This window comes from Colobus angolensis, unplaced genomic scaffold (assembly GCF_000951035.1).
Source record: "Colobus angolensis palliatus isolate OR3802 unplaced genomic scaffold, Cang.pa_1.0 Scaffold148, whole genome shotgun sequence".
Taxonomy (NCBI): domain Eukaryota; kingdom Metazoa; phylum Chordata; class Mammalia; order Primates; family Cercopithecidae; genus Colobus; species Colobus angolensis.
In genome coordinates this window covers 5,008,847-5,031,253 of record NW_012114577.1, presented here as the reverse complement: position 1 = coordinate 5,031,253, position 22,407 = coordinate 5,008,847, and the positions used below count along the sequence as shown (strand labels likewise).

General features: G+C 40.6%; 1 protein-coding gene across 4 annotated transcripts in view; it reads right to left on the bottom strand.

Annotated features, from left to right (window-relative positions):
• MTR (5-methyltetrahydrofolate-homocysteine methyltransferase) overlaps positions 1 to 22,407 on the bottom strand; it is a 103,634-nt gene that overhangs the window by 33,190 nt on the left and 48,037 nt on the right. For 3 of the 4 annotated variants that reach the window (XM_011935747.1, XM_011935746.1, XM_011935749.1), the window contains 7 exons: positions 14,732 to 14,911; positions 12,581 to 12,697; positions 12,129 to 12,269; positions 5,331 to 5,420; positions 4,000 to 4,152; positions 2,620 to 2,727; positions 1,407 to 1,507 (listed from right to left, as the gene is read on the bottom strand). In XM_011935747.1, coding sequence (XP_011791137.1) covers positions 1,407 to 1,507; positions 2,620 to 2,727; positions 4,000 to 4,152; positions 5,331 to 5,420; positions 12,129 to 12,269; positions 12,581 to 12,697; positions 14,732 to 14,911 — 890 coding nt within the window. The remainder of the gene's footprint in view (positions 1 to 1,406; positions 1,508 to 2,619; positions 2,728 to 3,999; positions 4,153 to 5,330; positions 5,421 to 12,128; positions 12,270 to 12,580; positions 12,698 to 14,731; positions 14,912 to 22,407) is intronic. The other variant, XM_011935748.1, reaches the window with a different exon arrangement.

The following is a 22,407-nucleotide window of genomic DNA, read 5'->3' as shown; positions in this document are numbered from 1 at the left end:
ATCACTTTCTTCAGTGGCTCCTGTCCCATTATTAAGGCTGAACATGTATCTGGCTATTAAGGCTCAGAAACAGTAAACTTTTTCAAGGAGAAAAGTCAACTAAATCATTTTGGTGTCTCTAGCATAATGCCTGGTATGTTGAAGATGATCTACAAACATTTGTTAACTGAAGCGAAATTTTAACTGATTGTGATGAATGCAAACAGGAACCAACAACCTCAGGTTTGCAAAGGTAAGCCAACAGCAGAAATGCTTTGTAGACTTTAGGAAGCGAACACCTTATCCAGATATTTATTATATAGGTAAAATTTCATTACAACTATCTCTCTTCAATAAATTTATCTCTTTAAAAAATAATAAGTACATGGATAGAAATGGTATTCCTCATTTCTAGGACTAGGAGAGAATGCTAAGTCTTTAGACAGTAAGTAAGCAGGTAAATAGAAGTGCTTGTGAAGACAGTCATAGGTGGAAAAATGCCTTCCTGACACTGCCCCTCTGTCTCCAGCCTTCCTGAAAGGTTCTTCGCTGTATTTAATTAGCCTTGAAGGCAGAGATGGACACAAATGTTGACAGCAGGGAGAGAGCTTAGCAGGTAATCGTTACTTGACAGCAAAGAAGAGAAATGAGGAGTACAGGGACAGCTCCAGTCAAGTTTCTTCTCTATCTAGAGAAAATAGCACACTGGAAAGAAGTCCATGACTCAAAAGGACTGTTGGCTGGACATGGATATGAGAAAGCATTATTTCCATTAGGCTTTTCATTACAAAGAATAGTTCAAATCTAAGCGAAACATACACTTACTACAAGTCATCAGCTCTCACATGGAACTGACTTTGTTATGAATATTAATTATAATGAGATATATCAGAAAGGGGTTTTACTTGTATACAACATTCCAAAATCTAGCTTAATCATCACCAAGAACACAGGGTCCTGGCCCCTAAGCAAAGCCAACTGAGACTTGTACAGAGAAGGCCTTCCTGTAAAACTCCATTTAGCCAAGGTCTCATAAGATCTTGGTTCTAAAATCTGAGTTTACTGAAACGAAAAAGAGGATATGATGAACACCACTGGCCACGGGAAGGAGCCTGACATTCCGGCCATTAGTGCCTCTGTCCCAACATCCAACCCCTGGAATCCTCTGGGCGGTTTCCACCCCCACTTGAATAGCTTTTACTATTCTTTATGTCCTTATTGAACTCGGTTAATTATTAACTTATTTCATCTGAAATGCTGTGTTCGCTGAAGAAAAGTAAAAAACACAGTAAACAAAAAGAAATAAAAAATAACCTCTAACATCCACTGCCATGCCCTACTCTTCCCATCCATTAAAGAATTATTCTGTTTAAAAGCTTTCATTTTTAAATGGTAAAGGGGTTGAAAGAGGTGAGGTCCTAACTTACCGGAAATTATTGCAGCCAAGGACTACTCCAACTATGTTCTTGCCTATGTCGTGCACGTCGCCTTTAACAGTGGCCAGCACGATGGTGCCCTGGTAAGGGTCCTGGAAAGGAAGCCAAGCAGCTCAGCAAGGCAGGGTTGCTCAGGGCAGAGCACCTAGTTCTCCAGAGCAAGGCAGGGGCCAGCGCAGAAAGTAACTCAATACAACCAAGAACACCTCAAAGACAGACCTGGAAACCAAAGCTCAAGCAGTTCAAAGGACGCCCACCTAACGGGCTACCCCAAGGGGCTTCAACCAAGATCAGGGGTCCCATCCTTTCAAAGAACAGCTGATGTTCACATACAAAACAGCCCCACAGCTGAAGACCACACCCTTAACTCTAGGTCGGGGAGGGGAGGAACCTATTTGACAAATGTTTACTGTTAGCAATTAAGAGAGAGGCAGGGGAGAGGGGAACAGGTTAACTGTATGTGTGTGTCCCATCCGAATCTGAAAAACCACAAAAGCCCAGGCAGAGGGCACATGAGTACCTTTCCTCAGCACTGCTGTTCTATGCACAGTTAGCATCCCCCACCACTCCCCCAAGTAAGAAAAAAAGCAAAACAAGAAGGTTTTTTATCAACTCTGTTTGTCTGAGCTACGCACAAACATAGATCAATTTAAAAATTCAGAATCCTAGGGGCCAAAGCTGCCCGAGCTTCACAAGGACCTAACAAGGTCAAAAAGCTTAATGATTTACTCTAGTGGTGCAGCCAACAAGAATTAAATTGAATCCAGAAGTGGTGCCAAGGACATCACCAGCAGAGAGAGACTATTCAGTTAAGAGTTTTCTAAAAACAAGCATGACTCAATTGCCTCAAGGGCAGGGACAGACCTTTGTAGTGAGTAGTGCCCGGCACAGTACTCGGCACATCACAGGAGCTTTGTAAATGATCGGTTAATGAAGGAATACAGGAATGAAATGGCTTTGTCTTGAAAACATGGGTTTTGATTGAGAAATTGTATCTATATTAAAAATGTGATAAAGCTACATTCAAAAGAAAGTCCCAGAGTACTCTGATATTTGGTTAAAAAAGGGACAGATGTGGGATCATTTCTCTATTTTATCCTCAATAACGAAGACAGCCAAGCCTGACTGCTTAGGCCCCTACCACCACCTCAGGTCTTCCAGGTCAACTCACTGAAGGCCCATAGGCCTGAACAAAACGACTTGCCTCTTCTTCTATTGTGCCATTAAGTACTCTGGTTTCTTCTCTTTCTTTTTCCATGAAAGGGATAAGATGGCCAACAGCCTTCTTCATAACCCGGGCTGACTTTATAACCTGAGGAAAAAAGCATAGGATCAGGCATCTTTCCCAAACCACAGGAACAACTGCTGATGGCCACTTGTGAAATCTGGGCACACGTTAAGAATGCATGCTTTGACTTCAGGACAGCGACACTGGAGTCTTTTGACAGTAGGCAGAATAAAGGATAAGCTCCCTGGAGGGAAAGCCAGTGAATAATAAGGTACAGCAGAAGGAAAACAAGGCTAGAAATCAAATGTTGCAATTTCTGTCTTCTGAACTTTTGCTTGTTCCTTTTTCCTCTGTCTAGGAGGCCCTCTATCTTTTATCCAAGAGTTCTATGTATCCTTCAGGACCAAAGCTTCTCCATCATGAGCCCATGCCCAGCCTACTCTTCTCAATCCCCAGCTTTACAACTCACTTAAAATCCAGCCTTACATTTAGGCAAGATGAGGGCCTTTTAGTTTCTCAAATGCTGCAGTCACTAACCTACATGCTCAACAAGTATGTGTTAACTGATGTGGTTAGTAGCTGCTGTAAATCAGAATAAGAGTTCTGGTTTTACTTTAAACAAACCACCTAATGTACCGTTATTTAAAACAGAAACATTTGTCTCAAAATATGCATCCTTACAGATGAATAGTGCCTGGTCAAATCAAGTCTTAATGTTAGTAACTCTACATTTATCTTGGGTTTTATTTTACTTTTGGAGGAGAGAGATAGGCATTGGGGGTAAGAGGTGATACAAAAATTAGAACGTAAGGCCAAGTGCGGTGGCTCATGCCTGTAATCCCAGCACTTTGGGAGGCTAAGGCGGGTGGATCATGAGGTCAGGAGTTCAAGACCAGCCTGGCCAAGATGGTGAAATCCTCTCTCTACTAAAAAAATACAAAAAAATTAGCTGGGCATGGTGGCATGCACCTGTAATCCCAGCTACTCCGGAGGCCGAGGCAGAGAATTGCTTAAACCTGGAGGGGCGGAGGTTGCAGTGAGCTGAGATTGTGCCACTGCACTCCAGCCTGGGTGACAGAGGGAGACTCCGTCTCAAAAAAAAAAAAAAAAATTAGAACATAAGGATTATGATAGATTATGATGCTACGAATTTTTGGATGATTTCTAATATCCACACCACTCCAAAGATGGATTTTTCCAGACATGACTCCTAAACACATTTAGAGAAGGAATGACTAGCCAACGCCACTGAACTCTTGTCCAAATTAAAACCTGAGAAATACATCCCAAATCAGCATGTATTAAATAACAAAGAAAAGATTCAATTGTGAAAATTTCTCCCCATCTTTTGCCAACCTGAGGTAGAAACATTTTTCCAGCTCCAAAAAGATCACCAACAATTTTCATTCCATTCATCAGGGGTCCTTCAATTATATTGAGAGGTCGGGGATATCTTTCTTGGTTTAACCTGGCTTCCTCAGTATCCTCAATAATATGTTTTTCAATGCCCTAAAAAAAGACAAAAAAAAAAAAGAAAGAAAGAAAAAAAAGATCACCTAAAAAACTGCATTACCTCCACAGAGCCATCATGAAAATGCTTAAGAGCATAGGTTCCAGAATCAAGAGTGCATGGGTTCAATCGGGCTTCCTATCACTAATTTAGGCAATTCAATAAGCCTCAGTTTCCTCAATTAGAGTAATACAATAGTATCTCATATGTTTATTTTGAGGATTGAGATAAAGTGCTTAGCTGGCTTTACTGATACAAAGTAAATACCTCATACACTTCCAAAACAGAATGCTGTATGCAGTAAATACATACAATTTTATATGCCAATTAAAAAAATGCTTTAAAATGTACCTCAGTAAAATAAGCTAATAGAGAAGGACTAATAAGTTCAAATGCATCATAAAATACATTTTATATCTTAGTGTTTTACCAGATTATACATTAAGAAATACCTGTGGGGAAATCAGTAAGTTTTCTCACTGTAATGCTGTAGGGCTGGGGAGAAACGACACTGGATGGGGCCCTTAAACGAAGTTCAAATCCATCCACTGACTTATCCACCCTTCAATGACAAGCCCCACTCCTCCAAGGTCCGCAGTTCAATGATCCTTGGACTGGCCGACTAGCTCCACACATTGAAATATGTGAATCTCAAAAGGTGCAAGAGTTAACTAGGTTAAACTCCAGAGCCAAAGAGGAAAAAAAAAAAAAAGAACTCTGAGATTCTCCAGACTCACACATGAGGAAACTGAAGCCAAGAGATTACTGATCTTGCCTAAAGCCTAAAATTCCAACTATGAAACTGACTTGCTGACCAACTGACAGCAACTTGGTCCAGGACAGGATTCGCAGCCTCAGCACTACTGACACCTGGGAGGGAATATTCTTTGTTGTTTGGGGCCGTCCTGGGCACTGTAGGATGTTTAGCAGCATCCCTGGCCATAGGATGCCAATAATACCTTCCACGCACAGTTATGACAATCAAAAATGTCTCTGAACACTGTCAAATGTGCTATGGTGGGGGCATTGGGGGACAGCAAGGGGGACCTCCCCAGGTTGAGAATCAGTGGTCTAGAGCATCTCCTTCTCCAGCTACTGTCAGCACCACACTGCCTGCAACAGCATCAGTCAGCCACGATGAGGCTCCAGCCCTCCAGTTCAAGCTCCTGTAACTCACCTTCACAAGTGCATACTCAAGACGTTCTTCGACAGGGCCATTTCTCCACTCATCAGTCTGAATGACTTTCTTCCCTCCTGTGCCTTGAGTCTGAATTGAAATTGAAACCAAGAAATAGATACAACTCGTCACTAAGAAAACTGTTTGATGGCAAAAAAATAAAAAATAAATAAAAAATAAAAAATAAAAATCTGTATCTTATTCTTCTTTTACTATTCCAGCCCCTAGTAGATTGTCCAGCATAAAATAAGATCTCAATGAATGTTTGAGGGAAGGAGAGGGAAAAATGAGAAATCTTTTAGGGTTTGAACAGTTAGTGTAGAGACAGAGTAAAGTTCCATTCTTTCCTTTCCCTCTTTTCTAAAAATAACAACTCAAGACAAAATATTTCCAGGACAGTAAGAGAAGCTATACTCCAAACCCGGTGAGCCTTCAAAGCTCTCAACAAGGATCACCAGTACCCACAAACAGATGCAGGGAGGCCATAATGAAGCTAAGTCAGACGTCAAAGGTGGGCACACTAGGAGGTATGACACAGACTATGCTCTCAAGGACTCTGCCATTGTTATGGTTTGAAGGTGTCCTCCAAAAGTTGTGTTGGAAACCTAATCCCCCTGCCCCCATGAATGGATTAACGAATTAATGACGGATGGATTAATGTTGCTACCATGGAAGCAGGTTTGCTATCTCTCTGGCTCTCTTGCTCTTGCCCTCTTCACATGACATGCCTTCTGCCATGTTACGACACAGCAAGCAGGCCCTCATCAGAGGCCAAGGCCATGCTCTTGGACTTCCCAGCTGCTAATTAAACTTCTTTATAAATTACCCAGTTTTTGGTATTCCGTTAGAGCAAACTCATGACTAAGACAGCCATATCATAAGAGAGGTAGAAAATATGTAAAGAAAGAAAGACAGTATATGTCAAGGGCTGAATGAGTACATAATATAGACTAGGTACGTATGAATTTTGAGGAAGGAATGGTTATCGTAAGCTATGGTGGCAAAGAAAGGTTTCAAAGAAGCTGAATGATGAGAGAGGGCAGATTCAGCAAAGGAACAAAAGCGCAATGATCATGGCACACATGATAAATTGCATTACTTTATTGTTTTCTCCACCTCAACTGGTGGTACCAGCTGCCAAACTGGAAACCTAAGTATCACCCTTGGATTTCCATTCACTACTCAAGTTCAATCAATCACCTCATCCTAATGATTATACCTCAGTATTTTTCTCGCTACCCTGCCTCCATTTTCACAGCCCAAGAACTAAGTGGTCTCCACAGTCCAGAATCATTCTGGTCTCTGATTCGTCTTCTATACTGTAGCTAAAAAGATGCTTCTAAAATGCAAATCTGATCCAGCTGCTCCCTGTGAAAAAAAATCTCTGTGTAAGTTTCCTATTGCTTTCATGACATGGTACTGATTCCTTACCATGCCATCCAGTGCCCTGATGAGATGGTGTGGCTGTGACCCCACCCAAATCTCATCTTGACTTGTAGCTCCCACAACTCCCACGTGTCGTGGGAGGGAAGCAGTGGGAGGTAACTCCATCCTGAGGACAGGTCTTTCCTGTGCTGGTCTTGTGACAGTGAATAAGTCTCACGAGATCTAATGGTTTTATAAAGGGGAGTTTCCCTGCACAAGTTCTCTCTCTCATGTGCTGTCATGTAAGACGTGCCTTTCGCCTTCCACTATGACTGTGAGGCCTCCCCAGCCACGTGGAACTGTGAGTCCATTAAACCTCAGTTTCTTCATAAATTACCCAGTCTCAGGTATGTCTTTATCAGCAGCATAAGAATGGACTAAGACACCTGACCTTGCTTTCTCCTATAGCTTCCTCTTCTGCCATTCCCAACAAGCTTCAGCCATCCATAACACTTCTGTTCCTTATGCTCTCCATCATCTCTTCACCTCCAGGCCTTCACATTTGTTCATCTGACATACAGTTATGCAGTACCTTTGACAATGCCAGACTCTGGCTAGATGCAAATATCTCTCCTCTGGCAGGGACCACGAGCACTGCACCCTACTCCCAAACCTTGGCCTGGCTACCTCCTTTATTTCTCTCAAGTCTCACCTGACCTATCACATCCCCTGGGAAGCTTTCCCTGACCACCTCTAGTTTGAGGTCAGAATCTCCCTTAGGCTTCTCCTAGTATCCTGCACTTCCCCTCTCACAGCACTTGCTGCACTGGGTGACAATTGCCTCTATACATTTTCGCATGTGTCACTGAGCTGTAGGCTCTAAGACGGTAGGGGTGCATCTCTCTTACTAGTTAGATCCTCTAAGTTTAATCAAATGAATGGCTCAAAGCGACACTTCCGTAAATATTAGCTGGATGAATTAATGCTACACAAAGACTGATTTTGCTGGAGTAATGTTTGTCCAGGGTGGTAGAGGCCAAGCCACAGAGGGCCAAAAATCCATGCTGTGGAGTTTAAATTTAACCTTCCAGGCAATTGCATGGGAAGAAAGGGGAGACATTATTCAAAGTTCTAAAGCTGCAGATTAACACTCAAAGTCACATGTTTAAGGGAATCACAAAATGGGGAGAATATTTGAATAGTCCCTGATGAAGGCCTGGACTCAGTAGTGGTAACAGGAGGAAAGGAAAGGACAAACATAAAGGTATTAATAGACAATAACTAAGAAGGAGAGGAGGGAGAAATGCAAATCAAAACTACAATGAGATACCATCTCACGCCAGTTAGAATGGCGATCATTAAAAAGTCAGGAAACAACAGATGCTGGAGAGGATGTGGAGAAATAGGAATGCTTTTACACTGCTGGTGGGAGTGTAAATTAGTTCAACCATTGTGGAAGACAGTGTGGTGATTCCTCAAGGATCTAGAACCAGAAATACCATTCGACCCAGTAATCCCCATTACTGGGTATATACCTAAAGGATTATAAATCATTCTACTATAAAGACACATGCACATGTATGTTTTTTGTGGCACTGTTCACAATAGCAAAGACTTGAAACCAACCCAAATGCCCATCAATGACAGACTGGATAAAGAAAATGTGGCACATACATACCATGGAATACTGTGCAGCCATAAAAAGGGGTGAGTTCATGTCCTTGGCAGGGACATGGATGAAGCTGGAAACCATCATACTCAACAAACTAACACAGGAACAGAAAACCAAACACCGCATGTTCTCACTCATAAGTGTGAATTGAACAATGAGAACGCATGGACACAGGGAGGGGAACACCACACACCAGAGCCTGTAGGGGACTTGGGAGGCTAGGGAAGGGATAGCATTAGGAGAAATAACTAACGTAGATGATGGGTTGATGGGTGCAGCAAACCACCATAGCATGTGTATACCTATGTAACAAACCTGCATGTTCTGTACATGTATCCCAGAACTTAAAGTATAATTTAAAAAAAAAAAGAAGGAGAAGAAGAAGAAAGATAGGAAGAAGGAATTGGGGAGAACTCCAAGATTTAGGGCCAAAGAGGTAACTGGAATAATAACAACACAAGGACTCTCATATGTTGAAAAACCTGAATGAGACAGTAATCAAAAAAGAAAAAGTCCCTCTAAAGTCCCCAGTTCCATCACTTGATACCTGTAAACACCATTTGTTTTAGCCACACAATCAGACAATTCCTACCTGGCGGATGGAGTTTTGCTGTGTAAAAACAAGGCAGTGTATTCCAAACACTCTCGAAAAAAGGATCTGGTGTGTCCACAGTAAAATACCGCAATGTGCCAGACTTATGGGGTGGGAAGGGGGCAAAAAATATGTGATTATGGACAGAGGCAAGAGGATACAAAGAGTAGTAAAGAATTCACTGAAGTGTTGGAGGTTGCGATGTCAAAAAACTATCCCACCTGATAGCTGTGTTCCAAACCTGATGAATTTGATTCAGGAAAGCAATACTTAAAATGAAACAGTACAGTTAAAAGCAGTTATTTCAGAAATACGCAATGGCATGCTGAGGCCCATCTTACTTTTCATGTAGTTATTCAGTAGGGAGTTCTTCATGATATACATCCAAGGTGCTACACAGTTTTCACACACTAAGGAAGACCAGACCCAGGCACACTGTGGAAGCATAGTAGATAGAAAGCCACAAAGCAAATTGACCAAGCAATTGTCATGTCCACCTGGCTACTCCTTGTATCTGTACGTGTACAAAGCTAATGAGAAAAACTACTTCTTCCCACTCTAGAGTTGCTTCTGCCTCACAGGGGCCTCATGGTTGTGTAGGTTATAAAAGGAAGTAAACTGCTGCAGAGAAAGCCAAAGAAGAATGTGAGCTCAAATGATGAAGGGAGGGATCAAAGCCAAATCAAAGAACAGAAAATTTTCCCAGAAAGTATCAAGAATATTCTCAAGCTCCAGGGTCATTCCACATCCATCCTATCCAGAGCAACAATCCTTCAACTCCATAGGAGGCCTGGCCTCCATTAGGGTACCATTTAATAAAGATCCTCCATGTAAATTACATGGTATCTGGAAATTTTTATTATCAAAAATAATTTACTTACCACAGATCAGTCTGAACTCAATCAGGAAAATTATTTTTCAGAAAAATTCCATTCCTCCCCAAATGTGAGATTAGAGAGCCTTGGAAGTTCAGAGGCAGTACTCTTCCCACCAGTTTCAATAATATATCAGACAGGAATCTGGGTGCAGACTTCCTCATTTGCAATAACCGAAAGAGATCATTCTCTTATAAAAGAGAAAAAATCCCTTGACTCTTATTTGCCTCATAATATTCCTGCTCTTCATGCTCCATTTGCACTCAGCGCATCCTAAGGAATTGCTACAGAGCTCGCGACTCCCAGGAGTTATTAGAGGATACCTGTTTTGGTTATTAATTCTCTTAATGGCAATGGAAGTCACCTTGAAGGTAGACAGCCTCCCTGACAGAGAGGTCAGTGGCTTATGAGAAGCCCTCATGGTTACATTAAGAATGAGGAAATTCTTCTATGATGAATTGTTAAGCTCTTGCAATTGCTATTAAGATTTCCCTCACTTTGACAGTGCCTCCAGGGGCAAAACCTCTTGGCAGCTCAGCATGACATACAGAAATGAAAGCTTATAAACAATTGCTAAAAGAGTACAGACCAAAAGAATGTCTAGCACAAAATACAATGCTAAAAAAACCTGAAATGGGAATGGTCTTACAAATAAGGAGCCCCTTTCCTAAGTGAGAGGGCTGTCTCCTCTGGAAAGATCAGGGAAAAGATAAAACCACATCATTTCATGGGTTAATTAAGAACTGTCTAGTATGACTTATGATAATAGAGGCTATCATGCCCCTTTGGCCTTCAACAGAACTCTCTGACAGTTATTAATGAAGGGCCCCCTACTAGGTAGAAGATGGACCATGACTCAAAACTGAATAGTGTTTAACACCCATGTCTCAGTGTTCAAAGAATAAGACAGGACTAAGCACTCTGTCTATGTGAACAAAAACGGTTAACAGGATAAAAAATTAAAATCTATGGAATGTTTCTTAAGTAATGTGCTGAGAAGAAGAACTTGACTGCATCTGCCACAACCAAATGAGACATTCTGTCCTAGGTCCACATGAAAAACCAGAAATGTTTTTAAGGAACTGAGAGGTGGGTCATGTGAGCTTTTGGCACAGTGTCTGAACTCCTTTCAGCTTTGTTGAGCCTAAGGCTTCCATAAGCAATTTCAGAAATCTAAGTCTTACTACCAGTAAGGCCGATAAAATAAGGATGTGGTTACTCTCAGAGTGTCATATCCTTCTTCCAGAGCATTTTATTACTCTTCTGTGGAAGAAGAAAAGTTGGCTGTTCTATCAGAGCTAAATTCAGATTCTAACATGGAAAATATTAACAAAGTTGGCAAGAGACACAAAAGCAACCTACCACTTTCTCAACATGCTTTGTCAGAAAAATGTCTTCCTTTACCATCATTCTCTTAAACAGATTAAAATGCAAGTTCTTTTGAGGTAAAGATCTCAACTTTCCTTAAACTGAATTCTAGGAAGCAGCATCTATGATAGATACTTCTGTGCCTAGGACTGCGCCCAACATGTGAGAAACAAGCTAGTGTTTGAATTAGCTGTAATTCTACTCATTTTTTACAGATCAAATGTGCACAGACTTCAAGCCTTGAACTGCAGAACTTTGCCACAGATGGACTAGATCCTAACATAAACAGGTATACAAACCAAAACATGTACCAATGGGGACCACGTAATGCTAACACAGCCACACAAGAAAATCCAGAACAGCTATTTCAAATAACAAGGTAGAAAAATATCAAGTAAAATGGAAATATGTTCCCAGTACACTGCTAAGAAAAAAATACTACCATAAAAGCATCTATAGTTCTATTTTTGTAAAAAAAAAAATGTATGTATATGTACCTATGCATGCATATTCATTTTGCAAAAAGAAAAAAAAAACCTCCCATTACTTAAAGATTATAACAAAATCTCAACTGTTTAACTTTGGGTGGTAGGATTACAAGTGATTTTTATTTTCTTCCTTTGCTTACCAGAATTTTGTAAATTTTCTAGAAGTAATATGTTACTTGGTACAAGAAAAATAAATTTTACATTTTAAAATAAATTTAAAGAAACCTAAGTCCAGAATACGGAGGCAGCCTAGGCATGGTCTGTTTATCCTTCCTTGCCCTAGCTACACCACCATCTCTGCAACTCTCTGTAGAAATCTTCAGTGATCTAAACATATGATTCGATATTTGCTTCTATTCCACAATGAAGGTCTACCAACTGTAGGTAATACATTCAAAGATAGGAAAAATCCATCCATTAGAACACTTGTCTGTCTACCTGGGCATAACGTAAGAGCTTCTCCGTGGCCTCAGGGTCTTTATTCCAGATGAGATCTTCACAGAGCTGCAGAAGTTCCTTATGGATATCATCATACACAGGGAGGTTTCCAGCATTCACTATCCCCATGTCCATGCCAGACTAAGGGCAATACAAATAAAAATGAGAATTTACAGTGATACCCTAAGTCAGCGATCAGCAAACTTTTCTCTGTAAAGGACCAGATAGAAACTATTTTAGGCCATAGCCTCTGTCACAGCTACTCAACTTTGCAGTTACAGCATAAAAGCAGCCACAGACAAGATACAAGTGAATGGGTGTGGCTCTATCCCAATAAAATCTTATTTACAGAAACTGGGAGCAGGCCAGACTTAGCCTAGATGCCACACTTTGAAAACCCCTATCCCAAGTAAAAGCTGGTTTCCACAGGACAAATAGTTCTTCTATCATACCTTGATTGCATGGTAAAGGAAAACCCCATGCATTGCTTCTCGAATGGCTTCCATTCCTCGGAAGGAGAAGGACAAGTTGGAAAGACCTCCACTTATTCTGGCTCCAGGTAATGTTTCCTAGCAAAAAGTTTAAAACATGAAAAGATTCTCCTTTTTGCTAAAAACAGCAATCACATCTCTTAAGCTTTATATAGGAGTCGAAAGAAAAAAAACAAGAAACAAAAACCATCCGAAGTTCAAAGTAATTCAGAGCTTCCTGTTACTAGACATAGAGCAAAGCTTGCTGTATTATGGTATCACAAAGGTGCTGCTTCATAAGTAGTTTTTCCTACTAGACTCCATTCTCCCTATGGAAAACACATGAGTACACACATACACATACACACACACACACACAGAAAGACAAAGAGGAATTCCTTATTCATTGAACGTACAAATTACTAGAAGGCTTCCATAGCCTAAATGTACAGACTCCCTAGTTCACCATAAACTTGACCAACTATAAAAGGACAAAAGGAAATTGAAGTTCCAACCATACCGATAACAGTAGCAAGCATCATCAGACACTTGGAATGACAGGAACTCTCACTTACTATTATTGGCTCAAGAATCTAGGGAGACAGATTGTCATTATCTACCACTATAAGCCAACCATTCCACTTCTGGGTATATGCTACAGAGAAGCTCAGGCATGCATGTCTAAGATACATATATAAGAATACTCAGAGCAGCACTGTTCATAATGTCCAAAAGCTGGAAACAAACTAGATGTCCATCAACAATAGAACAGTTAATTGTGGTATAGTTATACCACAGAATATTATACATTAATAAAAATGAACAAACAGCTACAGACACACAGATAAATCTTTAGAATGAAGTTGAGCAAGAAAAAAAAGCACGTAAATATTATGATTCTTTTTATTAGGCTCAAAAGCAGGCAAAACCAAACTATATCATTCAGATATTCAGTCAATTCTTATTATTTTGTGGTAGTTAATGTTCTTTGAGGTCACTGCAAACACTGAATTAGGGAATACCAGAGCATTGCTCCTAGGAGAAATACAGGGTTAGGTTCCTGTGAGCCCCTGATCACATTTTTTGTCAACCAATCAATACATAACCTTGTTCTGTGTGCTCATGTTAAGATACTTTATCTAATATTTACTGTTGATTAATTAACACTGAATTCACAGCCAATGGCACTATAAAGCATGTCTAAACAAAGCTTGTCTAACACACATATTTCCTCCATAAGGCACATCACAGCCTTCTTGTACTTAGGAACACTAGACAGCACTAGTATGGGGCCATTTTAAAAAGTGACCTCACCAACAAAAAGCATAAAAATGTGAAAAATATGGCATTAGACTGCAAAAAGGACATCTGTGTACATGATGAGAGCTGAAATAAGAAAGTAGGTCACTGCCATGTTTGACCTCTTTGGGAACAATATGGGTTGGGCCACTCAAATTTTCCACCACTCTGCATACGGGTATGTCTAAATAACTGCAGAAGTGACGTGAGTATTGATTTTGGGGTCACAAATACATTTCAGTGAGTATATGAATTTGCAAATACAAAATCCATGGATGATGCAAATCAAATCTGCAGTATAAGCAGTAAATTTATGAAGAAAAGCAACAGAGTAGCATCATAAAACTCAGGACGACAGCTACTTTATAAAATTGAGAATGAAGTGTAACTGCAAAAGGAGACACAGATCGGGGTGCTCGGGCTATGCTCTATTTTGGGACCTAAATGGGCTCTTATATGCTTCATAAGTAATAATTTATTAGGTTCTGTGGTTTTTTGTTTTGTTTTGTTTCGTTTTGTTCAAGACAGGGTCTCACTCTGTCGCCCAGGCTAGAGTGCAGTGGTGTGATCCCGGCTCACCACAACCTCCACCCTCCTGGGTTCAAGTGAGTTCATCAGGCTCTGTTATATTCTCCAGTCTGTTGGTTACACAAGTTAAAAACTCCACTAAAGAAAAAAAAAAATAAGGTCTCCTACATTTCAGAAAAAGAATTTACTAACTAAGAACAAGAACGTTAACATTTCAGCCAATAAATATATGTCAGCTCTAACCATTCATTAGACCCATGGGACGAATTTGAGCCACGACTTGGAAGAGAAAATGTCTATACTTACTTTAATGACTTTTGTTGCATGGATAAAATTAATGGCATACAAGTTGTGTTCTTCCATTCCAGTCCCAATAGTTAGGATATTAGGGTCAAAAATGATGTCATTTGGATTAAAGCCCAGTTTTTTCACAAGAAGATGGTAGGCCCGGGTGCACACTCTGATTTTCGTGTCTGTTTCTGTTGCCTGGGGAAAAGAGCAAAAGATGTAGTTTGAAATAGAAAAATTAAGTATCTATTAAAATATTAATATTAAATACCTGTTATTTTATTTTAATAAAATATTAATATTAAAATATTAAGTGTGATCTATTAGAGCACGTTTCACTCATTGAAAACACTCAAGTGTCAATGCTTGGATTTCACAGAAATCTAAATGCCAAGCAGCTTCCGATCACTTATCAAATTATCTCAGAGGAGAGGTTGGTTTAAAGATCTCTTTGTGTGTTCACAAACACAGCAGCTATACTTTCTGCAAAAAATCAAATCTTATACATATACACACACACGGTATATTATGAAAAAGCTTCTAAAAAATACATGCATATGATAAAAAATCAAATATTACTAAAGAAGAGATTAACGTAAGTGCCCCTTCCTCTCGACCTGCCAGTTGTGTCACAACCTATCACCCAGGACACACTGCCACTGCTTTCTCAGATATTTTTGCAAAAACACTCTAAGTATATTCAAGGATATGCATTTATTCCTCACCTCCACCCATTATAACACTGGCTTAACATGTGTCTTAAGTCATAAATACAAATTAGTCTTTACCTTCAAAATAATGTCCCTAAAAGGCAAAATACTGACTCCAGCAAGACTCATCCCCCAGCTGCTTCCCATCAGCCTCAGAATCTTGGCCTACATCTCCAATCTCATCTCCTACCATGTGCCCTCTCCTCTACTCCGCACCCTACATTGCTCCTTTGGTGTTTCTGAAACCCGTCAAGCTTATTCCTCCCTCCGCAACTTTCATTTATTGCTGCCACTACCCAGAACATACTGTGACATGGCTTTGTGCTTCATAGGACTCAGGCTTCTGCCCAAGGGCCCCCTTTTCAGAGCCTACCTTAAATCACCCTCCCTAAACCAGCCACTTCCACCCTTCCCCACCTCCTCCATTCTTCTTCAGAGTATTTCTTTCCAGAAATTGTGTTATTTTAGCAACATCTTTAGTATTTTTGGCTGCTTCGCTGCTTATTAATTGGTAAACTCCTCTCTCCTAGCTGGAATGCCAGTCTTGTATCCCCAGTGCCCAGAGCAGTGCCTGTCAACGTACATGCTCAACATTATGTATGAATGCTGCTTTTACTCAAAGCATTTCTGAACTTTGTCATGGAAACTGTCTTCAGATCAAATTTACAACCTCAACACACGGTATTCACCAAATTACATCCTGAATGATTTCTGGTTGTATGAAAAATCAAATCTACTCTTAAAAAATGATTACTTGCTATCACTACAGTGATAAGAAAAAATAAGTCACAATTCTGAAGGTCAATTCTCAACGAATGTGAAAAACATTCTTGAAAAATGGCCAACCCTACTGCAATCTGCATTGCAGACTTCTGTGGAGATGAGGGGGTGGGGACACTGACATAGGTCAGATGCATCTAGTGAGGCCCTAGACAACAGAAACGAGGAGTAGGGGAATTATGAAAAGAACTCATTCTTACATCTAGTCTTTTGATCACTTACTACTTTGGTATTCTTTTTCAACTGTTTTCTTTGGTCTCTCTAATCATTCCGGGCAACTGCTGGGGTGAGATTTCACCTCTACTTGGGAGGGAACTGTCTCTAGGAGTCAGCAGACAAAGCAGCCCAGGGAAAGGGAGACAGGAAGTAGTCTTTGTGGCCTCATTGCACCCAGGCTTTAGGGAAGATGGCGAGCTTTCGTCTTCCTTAATGGAATTTTCTCAATGCTTACTTCCTCTGCCTTCAGTTAGAGTGAAAAGGTTAAGGTTGAGACTGAGATGTGTGTCAGAAAAAACTGGTCAGAAACAGGTCATTTGCGGCTGCCTTTAGTCTTGAATTTTTAAAGCTCACCCTTCACCAGACAGCCCAATAGAGTTCTAGGCTCTAGGTTCACGGGCAAGCTAAGCTCACTATGAGAGAAGGCACAGGGACGACCAGTGCCACTAGTATTACTGAGTAACCTAGTCTGGTTGGTAGATAAAGAAGTCAAGGTCCTGGTCATTTCTCTCCTAAGCCATGAATATTATCTGGCCAAGCAGGGCAGGCTGAAGTGAACAGTATGTTACCCATAGGAGAGAAGGGTGTAGGGCCCAGCTGTGTACCAAAGACAGCCTTGCTTGTGGGACAAGCAGGAGCATCCTCACAGGACAGGAATTCATTTCTAGAACCAAAACAGAGTCATCAACTCTAACCTCCATAAGTATGAAGCCCTTGTCAAATTTTTCTCATGGTGTCTAGCACAGTATCTGTGCCACAGGGTTGCACAACCCTGTGCAACAGTGGTTGAGTGCCACTCAACCTCTGTCACTGGATTAAATAATGACTCTCAGAGTGAACACAGCGTTGGTGTACAGGCCTTTGTCAGGAGCAGGTCATATCATGTTAGGTTCACCAGGCTTCTGTCTTACCCCTCACCAGGGCTGTGGGACAGACACACCAATAAAGCCTCAATCGTGCTTGTGGATTTCACAGATCCAGAATAGAAGTTCAGTAAAACAACAGAACAGGAGCTTTACTCCATCAGGAAGGGCTTTCAACCCTGCTGCACATTACAATAACCTGGAGGGATTTCTGTTTGCTTGTTTTTTATAATAGTAACACCTCACCCTGAACCAGTTAAATCAGAATCTGGAGATGAGGCCTCAGCAAGTGTTTTGTAAAAGCCCCTTAGTGATGCTAATGTAAAGCCAGGTGAGAACCACTGACAGATGAGATGTGGCACCTTCTCAGCTGGAGTAGAAGAAAAACTCAGTGAGACTCTAAGCAGCAAGAAGGAAGGAATAAATGCCATTTATAGCTTTATCAAACTCTTAAGCCATAGAGAAGTTAGACTGTGACCAGTGAGTACAAGGCTTTAGTTCTTAAGAAGCTCATGGCTCAGATTTTGCTAAAATACCAGACATTCAGGGAGTAATGCAATAAAACAATTTTTGATTTAGTATCAAGGCAGATACTGTAAGGAAAAGGACAATGTGTAGATTCTTTAATGTAGATTCTTTAAAGAACCTAGATTCTTTAATGTAGTCTGACAAAGAGCAGAGATGGAACAGGGCTAACTTCAGAGGTGAGTTAAAGTTTTAAAACCCAACTGAACTAGTTGAAGATGAGCAAGAGAACCCTGGAGGAAGCAGAGGCCCATTCTGGGACTGTAGTTAAAAAAAGAAGTGGTCCGGCCCAGTGCAGTGGCTCACATCTGTAATCCCAGCACTTTGGCAGGCTGAGGCAGGTGGATCACCTGAGGTCAGGAGTTCGAGAACAGCTTGGCCAACATGGTGAAAAACTATCTCTACTAAAAATACAAAAATTAGCCAGTTGCGGTGGCACATGCCTGTAGTCCTAGCTACTTGGGAGGCTGAGCCAGGAGAATTGCTTGAACCCAGGAAGCGGAAGTTGCAGAGCTGAGGTCGTGCTACTGCACTTCAGCCTGGATGACAGAGTGAGACTTGATCTCAAAAAAATAAATAAATAAATAAAATTAAATTTTAAAAAAAACAAAAAAAAACAAAAACAAAAACCAGAAGTGATAGAAATGGATATTTGTGACTTTCGAGAGAGAGAGTGACGACTAGGAAGGGAAACACTGAAGAAAAGGAAGTGTCCAAGGGAAAAAATATAAAAATCACGACCAAAGGGAAAAAATTTACCAAAGAAAAAATATGCCAATTACAATAAAAACAACAAACAAAACACATAGGAATGATCTAGAGACTTCCTATTTAGGGATAATTACATAACTCCACTGAATGAGTAATTGGAAAGACATTCCACGTTCCTCAGAGACAAATCTAAACATTGGCAAGATACCAATTCCTTGTTATTTTCTAGGTTAGGATTATTTAGATATTAATCAAGATCCAATGGTTCTCATAATTAGAAATTTAATTTCAAATCATTTTAAAACAAGAAAATAAACAGGAAAATGTGTTGCATATATTGATTATTCTTTTATATAGTTTACACATGTGCAAACAAAAACTAATACAGACTATTCTGCTATTACGTGATAATTATATTTCTAAGAAACTTCACATTATCAAAAATTGTCATACAAAAATGTCATTTTTGTGAACCTATGGATTATATGAAAAAATTAAAAATCATTTCATTTAGTAAAAGAGAACTAAATCTAGAGTCAGTATACTTGTCCCATAGAAATTTCAATAATAAAAGTGTCCTGTATCTTGTTATGTAGAGCTAAGAATAACAGCTGGTCAAAACTATCAGCAACAATGAAAAATATAGAAATGCTTTCTCATTGCCTTTCAATCCGGAAGCTCAGGCCCAGCCTCCTGTCATATCTGGTCTTGACCTTGCAGTTTTGTTTGCAACATGGATCACAGACATTAACCAAAGACTCCAACACAGCAGCCAGCTATTGAAACAAAGCTGGTGTGCCTTGCTTAGCCGCAACAGTAGTTTCCCATTTGAGGGAGTTGTTGTTTCTCCCCTATAGTCAGTGGTGTCAATCCAAGCAAAGCAAATCTCGGTTCTTAACTGATTGCTACATCCAATAGCATTATGAGAACTCAATCAACAGAAAACATGCCTTCATATAAAAAATACCTGTATTGCTGGCTTCTTAACTTTGAAAGTATACAGGATTTTTGCTTTTCTTCTTATAATTTTCAATATTTATGACAATTTGACAGTGAGCATACATGCGGCTCCATAATCTGTATAATATTTAAATACTCTGGAGAACAGTCCAGTAAAATTATGTTACCTAAATTATCTATTTCTCTTCAGTTGGGCACTTGGGCTGTTATATTTTCAATAATGTTGGTGTAAAATCTTGGCATATATAGTAGCCTTACGCTGCTGAATTATTTTGTTGGAATAATTGCCCAGAAATAAGATTATGAGCTCAAGGGGTATAAACAATTTTTTGTCTCTTGACAGGTATTATATTCTCTTTCAAAAGGACTGTACCAGTTTATACTACACTCTGCAACAAACGAGGCTTCAGTTTTATCACTGCTGCATCTACACAGACCTTGACCATTTTTAACTTTACTGATTTAGTAGGGATAAAACATTACCTTAAGGCTGCTCTAATTTGTATATCTTTCACAACTAGAAGGTTATTTTGTTTTCCTACATTTGCTTTTAATTTGTGGTCACAGTCAAGTCTAAATTGGGAAAACCTATCCTTAGACAAGACCAAGCACTAAGCAGTGCCAATAAACAAAGCACAGGGTAAACACAGGATTTGGAAACATACACCAGTCTTCACATGAGGAAGACCAAGGGCAAAAACTTGGTTCCACCATGTCCTAGACATGACACTGGTCCACTGTAAAATGGGATGGCTGCCACCTCAGTGGTTACTCTGAAGACTAAATTAAATAACTTCTGCTGGTGGTTTGCAACCAAAAGATACATGAGAATCACCTCTAAGGCTTTAAAATGTCTAAAGCCAGGCCTCATCCCAGACCAAATGAGTCAAAACTCAAGGACTGAAGTCCAGGGGTGTGTATGTTTTTTCAAAAGCTCCAGCAGTGACTGCCCTTCCCTGTCAGAGTGAGTCTGCTTTGCACTCCTGGTTAAGCACCACAGATCCCTAAGGCGCAACATTCCATTCTCACTCTGAATTGACCTTGCTTCCAACTTCACCGAGAAAACAGAAGCAATTATAGACTCCCGCCAGCACATCAACCAGCATGCCTGCACATCTGCACTCTTTACTCTGCCTTCTCTTTTGCACTCTGAGCAAACCGCCCAGCTACTGATCTAAAGCCACCCCTCCACTCACACAGTGATTGCCATCTCTCTCAACTCACAAGGTCATGGCTCTGGCAAATGCCTCCTTTCTCTCCTGCATCAATTCCTCCCTCTGTCTCCCAGATCATTCTCATCAGCTTACAAAAACATGTTGTCACAGAATCTACACACACACACACACACACACACACACACACACACACCCTTTCTTAACTTCGTATTTCCCCCCTGGTTTCCACCCTATTTCTTTGCTCCCCTTTATGGCAGAACTGTAAAAAGTTGCCTATACTGCTGCTTCTATTCTTCTCCTATTCTCTCTAAATCCACTCCAATAAAGCTTTCATCTCCTTGGAAACAGTACAGCAAGATCACAAATGACCCCATTTCTAATCCAACGGTAAACCCTTGGTCTCATCCCACCTGGTCTCATCCCACTTGGTCTATCCACAACTCTTCAAACAGCTGATCATGCCCTTTTCTTTGACACTTGTTCTTCACTTGGCTTCCAAGGGAACTCTCTCTTCTGACTCCCCCTCTACCATGTAGGCTGCTCCTTCTCAGATCCTTCTGCTGGTGTTTCCTCTTCTCCCCAGTGCCCTAAGCACTGTGGCTCTAAGACTCACTTAGTCCTAGGACTTCTCTACAGTCATTCCTTTGGTGAGCTCAGCCAGTCTCACTGCTTTAAATAGCACGTATAAATAATTCCCAAATAAAGGAATCCTATCTTCAAGCCAGACTTTGCCCATGAAATCCACTCATTTACACAACTGCACACTCAACATACCCACCACATACTATGTCCAAACCCAAACTTCTCCTCACCCCAGCCCAAACCTGCTTCTCAAAGTCTTTCTTACCTCAGTAGCTCATTCCTTTCAATTGCCCAAGCCAACAAACTCTAAAATTATCCCTGACTCCTCTTTCTTTCACAACCTATACTCAATGTGAATGCAAATCCTATTGGCTCTATGTTAAAAATATATGTAGAAACAGATGATTTTTAACATCCTCTTTTGCTTTCACCATGGCCCTAACCATCACCATATCTCATCTGAATGATAGCAATAAACTCTAACATTTCTGCTTTGGCCCTAACAGACCATTCTCCACAAAGAACTAGAGGGTTTAAACATGAGTCAGATCATATTTACCCCTCTGTTCAAAACTTTTCCGTGGTGTCCCCACTCACACTGGGTAACAATGTTAACCAAAAGTGTGAAGAAAGCCCTCCAAGGCCCTATGTGATTTGACCTGCCACCTTTCCAACCTTGTATCTTCCCAATCTCCTCCTCTCCCCTCTGCTCCAGCTACTCTGGCTTCCCTGTTGGTTTTCAAACACGACAAGCATCTATCTACCTCAAGATTCCCTCTGCAAAGAACACTCTTCCCCCACATTTTCACACGGCTCACCTAGGCTTCTGCTAAAATGTCACATCATCCATGAGGCCTTCCCAAACTATCCTACATAAAATAACATTCCCCCATCTCCACGCTGAGGGGGGATCAAATCCTCTTCATTTCCCGTCACCGTATTCAATACCATTCAATGTGTGTATACACACATACACGTTTATTATTATTATTATTTTTTTTCTGGAGACAGTCTCACGCTGTCACCCAGGCTGGAGTGCAGTGGTGCGATCTCACCTCACTGTAACCTCAGTCTCCTGGGTTCAAGCAATTCTCATGCCTCAGCCTCCCCAGTAGCTAAGATTACAGGCATGCATTACCACATCTGGCTAATTTTTGTATTTAAGTAAAGAC